At 42.6% G+C, this 10,970-nt stretch overlaps 1 protein-coding gene across 3 annotated transcripts; it reads left to right on the forward strand.

The window, feature by feature from the left end:
* Window positions 1–508: 508 nt before the first annotated feature.
* LOC135391968 (ubiquitin domain-containing protein UBFD1-like) lies at window positions 509–8,679 on the forward strand. Of its 3 annotated transcripts, XM_064622556.1 has the most exons (11): window positions 545–617; window positions 1,093–1,110; window positions 1,296–1,433; window positions 4,431–4,580; window positions 5,198–5,233; window positions 5,333–5,479; window positions 6,003–6,031; window positions 6,733–6,798; window positions 6,900–7,005; window positions 7,460–7,542; window positions 8,459–8,679. In XM_064622556.1, exons 1-11 carry the CDS (start codon window positions 563–565, stop codon window positions 8,555–8,557), a joined length of 927 nt encoding a protein of 308 aa, XP_064478626.1. In that variant the 5' UTR covers window positions 545–562; the 3' UTR covers window positions 8,558–8,679. The 3 variants fall into 3 exon arrangements, with proteins under 3 accessions (XP_064478627.1, XP_064478628.1, XP_064478626.1); XM_064622557.1 differs by lacking the exon at window positions 1,093–1,110 and having other exon boundaries at window positions 509–617; XM_064622558.1 differs by lacking the exons at window positions 1,093–1,110; window positions 1,296–1,433 and having other exon boundaries at window positions 527–617.
* The last annotated feature ends 2,291 nt before the right edge of the window (window positions 8,680–10,970 follow it).

The raw sequence follows: 10,970 nt of genomic DNA on the forward strand, positions 1-10,970 counted from the left end.
TCGATGCGGCCTGCTGAAAGGTAATAAGTTAGTATGTGAATACAGAAATACGACTCCCATGGTGGATGCGGTAAATGCAGATCGAGGAGTAAATGTAGGGAACGCTTCAAATTGTTGTGGATGGCCAAGCTATAATGACTTGCCCAAATACCCCGATTGATGCACAGAGTATCCATACATTCCTGAAATTCTGTATAAATCATTGATGCAGTTATGACTCCGAAAAATTATGCGCAGGAAACCAAGAAAATAAAGATGTCCAGACTCCAGAATACCAACACAAAATTGCGCATTTCCTAGTCGGTATTATTTTTTTTACGCAAGTTGACGTTGATATGAACGATTTGAACCTCCCGCGCGTTTCCGCGTCGTCCTGCAGCAAATGCTTTTTCCTTTTTTTACGTTATGTTAGTGCTTCCTTGATCGTACCATAAAAATCTCGAATGCACCGCGTTTGCAATGTAAGCACATTATTATTATTGAAATCGACTAATGCAGGGAGGGAAGAATACGTATGTAAATATTATTTCCCGTAAGCGCTGGCCTATAATTGTCATGAAAGATGGCTTCTGAAAACAACGATACATCTGGTATGGAAGAAAATATCGCTCACAACGGTATGCTACCCGTATTCCTCTTCGCCGTTTTATGGATGAGCATTTTTTTAACGTAAAATAAGTTGCCGTAAAAGAAGTGACAAATGTAAACACCATCTGCGAGTTGTCGTCTGCAATAGAATGCTCTGTTTACGACGCCAGCAAGAGAAACAAACAAAAACTCGCTGACGAAGCACTTTCGCTGTTGTCACATGTGCATTTCTCTGGGAATAATCTGTCGATGACTGGTTAATGACCTCATGAGCAATTATGCTGAACCATAAGGTCATCTGCGACGGTTTTTTACAGACAGCAAAACAATTTGTTTCGTTTCTGGTTTGACTGAAACAACTTAGCCTTAGCTCGGTCTTCTAGCTTTTCCCGTATTGCCCTTCATCCCAAACCTTGGGCAGCACTGTGTTTGTAATTTACGTGCAAACATCAAGTAAATTTGCTCATGTTCCTTTCGAATGTTTTTTTTTTTATTGTTGACCAGCGTTAAAACGTCCAAACTGTAAGTAGCAATTGTTTACCTCTGTATTTATTTGAGAATACTTGTGAAACATTTTGCACTGTAGCTCGATTCATGTCTATGCTCGTTGTTGTCGCATCACCAACCTTTGGCAATTCAAAGCATCTTGTAAAGTTACCCCTTTCGCCGAAGAATGTTTGCTTCAACTTCTGCAACGTCTTTCATAGCACCGAGTTCTGTAGAAGACGACGTCAACAAACTTGAAGACAAGGGTAGCGGGGAATCTGAACCAAAAATCGCAAAGACTGCATGTGATGAGGAAACTCGAAACGGTTCTCTGCTCAACAACACACAAGTACATCAGGGTGAGCTTCTGGCATTTCTTAAGATATGGAAGCACCTCACATGTACAGATCTCAAACGCACAAAAGTCGATTGTTGGGATAATGCGCATAGACTAAGGAGGACGACCTGCACAGTGGTACCCTGTATTGTAGAGCTGTGCAAATAGCAGTGATGGCCAGTAGTTAACTACATGTAGTTAAACTACCAGATTGTAGTTAAAAAGTAGTTATCAACTACTTGTAGAAATGTAGTGGCAACTACTAGTTAAACTACTATTTTAAGTAGTTAACTACAGTAGTTACGTTACTGCAGGCGCCAACTACTTCAGATTTGGCAGCAAGCATTACGGCACGATTGTGCTTCCGACTTTTACCTTGAGCTACAGGTTTGATGAGAACGGAGGTGCAGAGCAATTGTGCCGTGCATGTGTACTAAACCTTCACTTTTGTGATTCACTGATACTTCATCACTTCATTCACTGATACATCATCACTTCACTTTTGTGATTCAGTGATGTCACCATCACTGCTTGTGATTCATATTTAGGTGTCCAAGAGCACTATAGAATGGGATTGGTGTTGCTGGACAACTTTAAGTAGTTATAAATGTAGTTAAAATACATTGCAGTAGTTAAATAAGTAGTTTTCACTACCTCCCCTGACAAGTAGTTGAACTACTAGTTAAACTACTCCATCGCAAAGTAGTTAGTAGTTATAGTTAAACTACTGTAGAAGTAGTTAGTGGCCATCACTGGCAAATAGTAATTTCAAAACTAAAGCAAATGCAAAGTGTGAATAGTAGTAGTGTAGCTGAAGCAAATACTTATATATAGGACCAAGCGCATGTGCTGTACATAAACAGCCATACAGCATGTATACATGGTATTAAGCGAGACTCATTTTGTTTTATACCCACTCTTCCAGTGTTTTTGGGCTTATGAGTGCCGCTTTGGTACTATACCAATATATTATGCTTGCGAAAGATAGTTTGCTTCGATTCAAAATACGAATACAGAATTTCCTATTCCCTTAGGAATTTGAATAGAATTTTTGAATTGTTTGATTCAGGATTCGATAAATAGGAATAATTGCGCAGCCTTACTTGTTTCCAGTGTGAATACAAGACACGCAAAACTAGCCAAGACGTGGGTTTCACCCCTGGCAGGGGTGAGTTTTGTACCAGCATGTGCTCCATGCAAGAAAAGGCTCAAAACTGAACCTACAGGTTCAGAAAATCACAGCTTCATCACAGTTGCATCCGACGCTATAGCGACTGTCGCGTGAAGTGACCGGATGACTTGTCTGGCGTTTTGTTGCTGCTTGTAGAAAACCATGTTCGCTGATGGCTCTTAAGGTTTCAGTTCTGCTTTCATTGAGCAGACTTTAGGAATAAAAACTTTTGCTGGCAGGATCAAGCGAGGCCACCTGTGTAGGGCTCTGCTCTTCGGCCGGTTGACTTGGAGCAGCACTTTTTGCTCCACGGCGGAGAAGGTGTGTTTTTGAGTCGTCGGTTGAGATCAGCTAGCTCTGCGATGGATTGCTCTTTCTTGTTCTTCCAAGAAAGCTCTGATTTAGATGGAACTCCAACAATTCACTGTCATCAGATCTGAGTATTACGAGACTGCAAACGTTGGGCCGACTCGCTGAGTTTGCCATATGTGGGCGATTACCTCCGCCAGCTCCTTTGCAGGAACATAGTAGTTGTTTTTTTTCTCATATTCATTCTTTCCATGCCAGATTTTGTTGCTCTGTAGCAGATTCGGATGCTTGCTCCAGATCGATCAGTCGAATTCATCATCGGCAAATTTTTATGGAGCCTTGTATCAACCAAATGGTGGTGTCCACGAATTCAAGAAGCCTATAAGCAAGAGAGGGGAAAATGAGCAAACTTGCAAGGCAATTTAATTCAATTTATAATTTATCATTTACTTCAATTTATAATTCGAGGATAATTTTTAAGCGGTAGCAGAGGGGAGCTAGAGCAGGTGCAGAGAACAGTAGGCGTTTATCTATGATGTCCATTTGAGCCATTCTTACAATTTATGCTTACAAATGTTAGTTGCTTCATGAACTTCTACAACAAATTTGTGAATGTATAGTGGTCCCAAACAATGTCTAATTTGTCTGTCTTATTTTGGAAACTTACTGCTTTCTATGTTTACATCGACTTGGTGCGTCAAACGGCGATAGAGAGGAGCTGACGGCAACAGACCTCTATTGGAGAAACATCATCATGACGTTGGTGGACAGACTGAAACCGAAAAAAATCGGAAGGGGAGGGCTGGGTTCCACGAATGGGCACTTGTTCCCTGCCTCCTACTGAAAGAAAAGTAGGACCGAAGGTCGTGTCCCTTTGAGGGACCATCGTAATCCCCTCAAGACCGTGGCTTTCGGGCGCGACCTTGTTCGCCCCCTAACTTCGAGCGTAGTTCAACTCTACCAAATTGGTGGCGCTGTCGAACACTATGACGTCATTTATTTACAAACAGAGAGAGGTCTATTGTGGTATACTGGTGGTTTATTTTACTGAGCTCGCAAAGGGCTTGATGCGGTCGATGTGCCCAGTTCCCAGCCTACCGTTCATACCGGTATCGTCTGCTAACACTCTGTCACCAGTTGTGCAACGCTGACCGTATGGTTACGACACTCGTTAAAAATATTGCTTCAGGGTTGGTGACGTTTTCTGGTCATTAAAGCGACGACCTCGACTCCAAACCAAAATTAAGACAGTGCTGTCACATGTTTTCTTACAACGCTCAGATTCGCGGCACAAAATATTTCACGGAAATTTGCAGCCAGTTATTGATAATTAAAATTTATCGACATCACTCCCATTGCTGTCACATTATTGTTACGAACTTCTAGTTGTGTTTTATCGTGTCTTGAAAGAGCCCTCAATATTGTACAAGTTCTGTCGTGTATCTTGTTTGTTGTGTACCCTTTTTTTTCTTTTTTGTCTCATTTAATACTGTTTGTTTTCTCTGTTGGTAACTCCGTACTGCAATACTCTTTTTACAGGAGACAGTAAAAGTTCAAATAGCATAGACGATCAACAGCCCTCTCAACCTGTGCCACTGACAGTCATCTTCAACAAGAAAAAATATGATCTCAGCATCGCATTGTCAGAAAAAGTGTCCACGTTCAAGCAAGAAATTCAGAAACTTACAGGTGTGTCAGTTGTTGTCCGCAGCTTACCGTGTGGTCGTGCTGAGTGGGTGTCGTCGTAGCCAGATGTAATGAAGAGTTGCTAAACTAACTTATTTTTAGTATGTTTGCTATTAGATGATTTTCAACTTAGTGTCCATTTTTACATATTTCCTTTTTCTTTGTTACAGTTGTTTCGGACTTACCTGTTTGTTTTCTTATTTATCAGTTTGCTTTCGAGTTTCCTTAGCAACCTGTAGCCATTACTGGTTGGCAACACTGAGTTAATTGATGAGAGGTTGTCAATCAACCACAGGTTCACCATTTGCTAAATTCAGGTTTTATATATATATATATATATATATATATGGAGATTGCTCCTTACGAAAACATATTTTCTTCTCCTTGCTCTGTTTTTTCCCCCTATTTGATTTTTGAAAAATTCAGCTTGTTTGGCCTTTTCCCAGTTGGCAACACTGAGTTACACAACTTCTTGGCTTCATTACAATCCTGATCAGCACTTATTTGCAATCCGCGTACCCTATCTTTTATTTGTGGTCCAGCTTTTGCAGCTTTTCAACATCCTAATTTAACCTTATTTATATTGTTTAACACATCTTGCAATACACACAATTTTTCAGGTGTCCCACCAGTGATGCAAAAACTTATATACAAAGGTATGTCTGCCTGGCTCCATATCCTCGCGTATCGGCTCGTGAGGCACTTATATCTATGCATCTCTCTCTCTCTCTCTTTTTCCCCTCTTTCCTGTGCAGGGGCCCCCAAAGTTGAAGACAGCAAGACGCTACAAGAGGTCAACATCACCAAAGGAACAAAAGTTATGGTAGTCGGCTCAACGTTGGACGATGTGCTCAACCTCGAGGTACCCACACCGGAGGAACTCAAAGAAACAACGAAACAGCGTAAGTGTCACACATTTTACATTTCCACTCCGAACATGTTTCTAGCTTGTGCATCAGCTGGCTGCTCAGACGACTGTGGTGTTTCGATCTTACAGTGTTTCCAACTTAACATGCTTAAAACTTCCTGTCTTCTTTTATTTGAAAAAGCTCTGTTGAACGGATTCACTGGGCAAGCTTTTGTGTCAGCGTTACTTCCGCTGAAATCTTCGTAAATGTCATCTTCGGTTATCGATACACCCGGTATCATCTGTATACTCATCATCCTTCCTTCCTGATTGTCTTCATGTCTGGTCTGATGGTATGTTGTTCTGTGAGGATTTTCCAAGAAGATGCTTCAACTGTTGGCTTGCATTGGTCTTTTAAGCTTGTCGCTTTAACCCTTTTGTTCAGTTTACTCTGTTGTTGCGGTTGTATATGTAATTGGAAACGCTGAAAGTTCGAAACTAAGTGAATTGGAAATGCCCAGAGTTTGAAGCCCAGCGTGTGTTTCTCGTTTCATAGTAGTTTTATTTGTCTCTTGCAGCTGCAAAAGAGCCCATATGCAGGCAAAAGGTACAGCATACTGACACATATATTAACGTGGTTCCCATTGGTCCTCGAATACCCTGGAATTTGAAAATGCCATTTTCAAGCTCTAAAAAAAAACCTGGAATTTTTTCGCAGTCCTCGAACGCCCTTTATTTCGCATCTTCTTCTTGTTCTCGTGGAGCTGCTAGTATAAATTCTGCTTATCCAGATTCATAACTACAGTACAGGAGTTAGTCACCTTGGCAATAGGAATCGCCCTCTGTTATTATCCATTAATTATTATTATTGTGATTTTTTTCTTTCTGTCCTATGATCTTTAACATTAAGGAGTCATCAGTATTATATTTGTGAACGGATCACTATTGTGTACCCCTGTCACCCCTGTCAGGGGCGGATTTAAGGGTCTGTCATGGGGGGAGCGGTCTTAAGGAAATTTCGTGCTTTGCAGCACAGTATCATCCAGGAGATAGGTTTTTTACGTAGGCAACACAGCCGTATGGCGGGGGCGGTCGCCCCCCCTTCCTCCATTAAATCTGCGCCTGCCCCCGGTACTCTCTGCTGTCATATCTGTAACTTATAAATATTGGTGTGAAATATTGAAGCCCTGGTCACAAACTGTGTCTTAAAAGGTTCTTGAAAGGCCCTCGAATTTTTGTTCCAAAATTCAGTGGGAACCATGTATTAAATTGAATTCTATGCTTGACTGTCTGTCTCTTTCTCGAAAGATTCATCAGAAGATTTTAGACAAAGGGGTACCTGAAGACGCAATCCCAGGCATACGTAACATTAAGGTGAGAACACGGCCGAGAGGCAGCCCAGCAAAGACGGGGGAGCTCGCACTAAACGCCGTTCCGCTGTTCGAGTGTGGTAACAGAATAAAACGTTGTCGCAGGACGCACTACCGGTGATGCCGCTCTCGGGCATGGTGAACAGGTCAGGAGGGAAAGTCCGTCTCACCTTCAAACTTGAGCTTGACCAGATTTGGATCGGCACCAAAGGTGAAAGCGATTGCAGTTTGATAACGCGTGTACCATTAGCGGGGTTGTGATGCCTCGATATATGCGGTTCACTACATCGTGTACACATTGTACCGCATTTGCGGCAACGATTTTCTGTGTGTCTGTTACACCCCATTTGGTGTACGACTTGAAATGCTGGTTCGCATCAACGGCAGTAACAGTCTTTTGCTTTTCATCACCATAACACGGGGTAGGGTGTCACGACCACTTTAGCCAGATTTGTTATCCTACTTTGAGAGTTTTTGTGGAATTCGGTTTTAGCATCGTACTGTACTGGTCTTGCAAATTTATATTTGTTGCGTTGCTGGTCCCAGAAGTTTTCAGAAGTTGGTTTAGAAGTTTTGATCAAGAGCTAGATTCAGTTTGTGCGCTGCTGGCCTAGTGTGTGATGGTGATTAATTAGCGTGTCTTTCTATATTTTTTGTTACAACAGATCGGACAGAGAAGGTAAACATGAGTACCATCAAGAACATCATTAGCGAACCCATTGAAGGCCACGAAGAGTATCACATCATGGTAAATAGCACGCTACATAGTATTAGTACTGTGCAGTATATTGTATAAGATATAAATAAGATTTGGCGGTGACTGGAAATATCTCCGAATAATACAGCAGTCTGAAAAATCCAATGATCACTAAATTAAACTTTATTTCACTTCAATCGCACGAAGGAGTCTGTAATTGTGCCCTGACGCACGTGGCGCCTGCGTGTGATGATATCCGCTTGCATTCCTATGTTCGTCATACGCATATGACAATAGCAACAACGCATCGAAGACAGCGCTGGCACACCAAACAGAAACTGGACTGGCGTCCTAACACCCAAAAGTGCCAGAGCCAAAAGCCGCGGCACATGCTCGTCACTGCCGTGGAGTCTACTAGCAGTACCGTTCGGAAGTTTTAGAGCAGTCTCGCCTAGGATTCCAATCCAATCCAAGCACACAATCCAAGATGGCGGTCTCGAAGTCGCCGCTGTAGCGCCGAAAATAGTCGTATCGGTGTTTCTCCGCAAGCGTTTTAGTCAATCGGGCCTCTGGACTTCAAAATGACCGAAATAATTGTAGTGAAAATGTATTAATCCTACGGCGCAGATCACGGTTCCCCGTGGGTGTCTGAGGTATCGAAAAAGTAAAAAAAATCGGTTGGCTACTGTATACGAGGTACCCGCAGGAACAAAACAAGATCTTTTGTGTATGAGTTGAAACACAACTACACAGGGCCTTAGCAAAACAAAAAGAGTAGGATTTGTTGACTGACAGCACCTCCGCTTCCCCTGGATGGGTCCCGCCTTGTGGGCGGAAGGATGTGGTCACTTCATACCAGCCATCGCTTTGTGTGTCACATGCGTATATTTTACAGATTTCATTCCACAATCTGTGAGACACCTTGTACATACTGAAGCTTTTTAACAGATTGTTTGCCCCTTCATAGGCTCTGCAGCTCGGCACAACAGAAGCGTCTCGTTACTGGATCTACTGGGTTCCTGCGCAATACGTGGATGCCATCAAGGAAACTGTACTAGGGAAATAGGGGGGGGGCACAAATTAAGTTAAAACTGGGAGGAGAGTGGATTATTTTTGCAGTTTTACACCGATGATGTCTGCTTGTGCATATGCTGAATGGAGAAGAAGTAAAAGTGTGGTGAGAAGTCATTGTGTCGAGCTCTGTGAACGAGTTCACGTCTTCTTTGGGATGCGTTCGTATCCTGGGAGGTGAAATGCTTAGAAATCACGGAAGCATGCTCAGCAATTCAGATTAATGGACTCGGAGTCTGGCAAACATTAGTTACGGCATGAGCCAGTGACCAAACAAGGCATCTATGAGAGTCCTGCCTGAATTCTCTATTGCGCTGAGGTTCAGGGGGGACTTGTTCATCCAGTAAATTTGTTTGAAAGAGAAGATCACTTTGTTCAACAAAAGATGAAAGAAATCCGTGTAAGGTGGTGGGATTTCATTCCTTTTTGCTTTCTTTCTTCTAGCACGTGGAGTGCTGGTTTGACTGTTCAAATGTGTAGTATCTCTGAAATGAATTTCTTGCACATGAAATGCCACAAAAAGAAATATTTGAACCAGCGGCACGGCCTTGTTTCGTATGTGGCAAGTGGTGGTGTCCTGCCAAAATATCATTCAGTTCTTCACTGAATTCCACAGCGACCTGTAGTATTCGCAATTCCATCACAAATTCACCTAGTACTATTATTCTCGCTACGAGCATTGCAAGCACCAAACCTCTGTTCGAGAGCCACCGATTTTTTGGACAGAGACTTGTTGTTGTTCATGGAAGCCCAGAAGGAGGACAGTCTCTGTTGGATATTTGAAATATCAGCTGCTCTCCTTCCGAGGCTCTTCACTGGTTCGCTGGATTTTTTGCCCCTCTATATCAGACTTTCACTGGTTGTGCTAGCAGAACTTCTGGATACATGAATTGAGATCTTAAGAGCATTACAATATACTCCGTAGAAGCGACGAAAAACGTCAGTTTTGTGTAAATAACTGTGCAGAAGTATATAAAGACGAAGAGATGAAAGGACAACAAATGGCGACATCTGGTGGATACTATAAACACTACAGTTTCGGTTTAGCTTCTAGCTTTTTTCCTGGCGGTAGCGGAAACTGACTGAGGCGGTGTGGAGATCTTAGTTGTGGCGCCGTGGTTCCTGCGGTGTACCTCTTTTGCAAGTGCGTATTACTCGCGTTTTAAGCATATTTGGGGTTGATTTATTTGATGAGAAGACAAATAACAACTATAACAACCTGAACAACATGGCATTATAATAACAACTGTGAAGATGTTGGCCAATCAAATTTTTGTCCTGAACATGAGGATATGTCAAACGTGCACTGTTGCAATTCTCCCTGCCTCAAAACCAACTGGGAGCAATGAAAAAGCAGTGAAATATCAAGATGTGTAACGAGGACAGAAGTTATGACGGTCTCTGTCACTCTGTCACCTAATGGCATGTACGGCACGGGTGTTGACGTTAGTTTCCACAGCTCACGAGCTTCTCGACACAGGCCGTTGATATTTGCAGACATGACTTCTGACAAAACTCGCCACATTTTGTATATTTTGGAGTTTCTAGGTTCATATTTTGTTCGAGTTTCCCGTTGTTTGTGCCGATTTTTTTGTGTTCCGAAATTAAATTTGGAAATGCAGGTATAGCTTCCTTTCTGAATTTTTTTATCATTCGATATGGCATTCATTTAGCTACATTTTCCTCTATAGCAACATGTTCTGAAGTGATATGTGAGCCGCAAAAAAATATATTTGTCGACACACCCAAAAATGGCCTCTTTTCCTGCGGTAAGGAAAGAGCTGGGTCTCCGAGCGTCAATTCACAGATATTTGTTTCCTCGGGTTGTGTATTCCCTGATTTACCGAATCCCCCATCACTTTTTGCCGACTGAAGCTGTACAATGTATTATTGTCGGCATTACACAAGGGTCGTTCAAGGTTGACGGCCGAGACTTTTGCTCTAGAAAAATCTGAGTAAGCGTAATTGAATAAAACTTTCGGGGGACGTGCAATCTTCCTCGGGTCAGCGGCAGCTACCATGGCGGCGGGCAGTGTGTGTCTGTAGCTGTGAAACAGCGTTACGTAATCAAGTTCCTTGTGAAGGAAACGTCAAACCAGCCGAGATTTTGCGTAAATTATAGGCACAGAACAATGTGAAGGGGAAGAGAGTACGAATGGTGCAGACCGTTTTGCGAAGGACGGGATAAGGTGACGAATGAACCGCATGGACTACTTTCGTCCGACTGCAGTCACGCCAGTAAACATCGCAGGCGTTGAGCAAGCCATCCTCCAGAACCGGAGAGTAACAGTTAAGAGACATTGCAGCCCAGCGTAATATTAGTGTCGGCAGTGTGGAGACCACCATTCACAAGCACTTACGCAAAGTCTGCGCAAGATGGAATCCGAGACACCTCACGTGTGACCAGA

The sequence above is a fragment of the Ornithodoros turicata genome, chromosome 4 (assembly GCF_037126465.1).
Source record: "Ornithodoros turicata isolate Travis chromosome 4, ASM3712646v1, whole genome shotgun sequence".
NCBI classification, from domain to species: Eukaryota; Metazoa; Arthropoda; class Arachnida; order Ixodida; family Argasidae; genus Ornithodoros; species Ornithodoros turicata.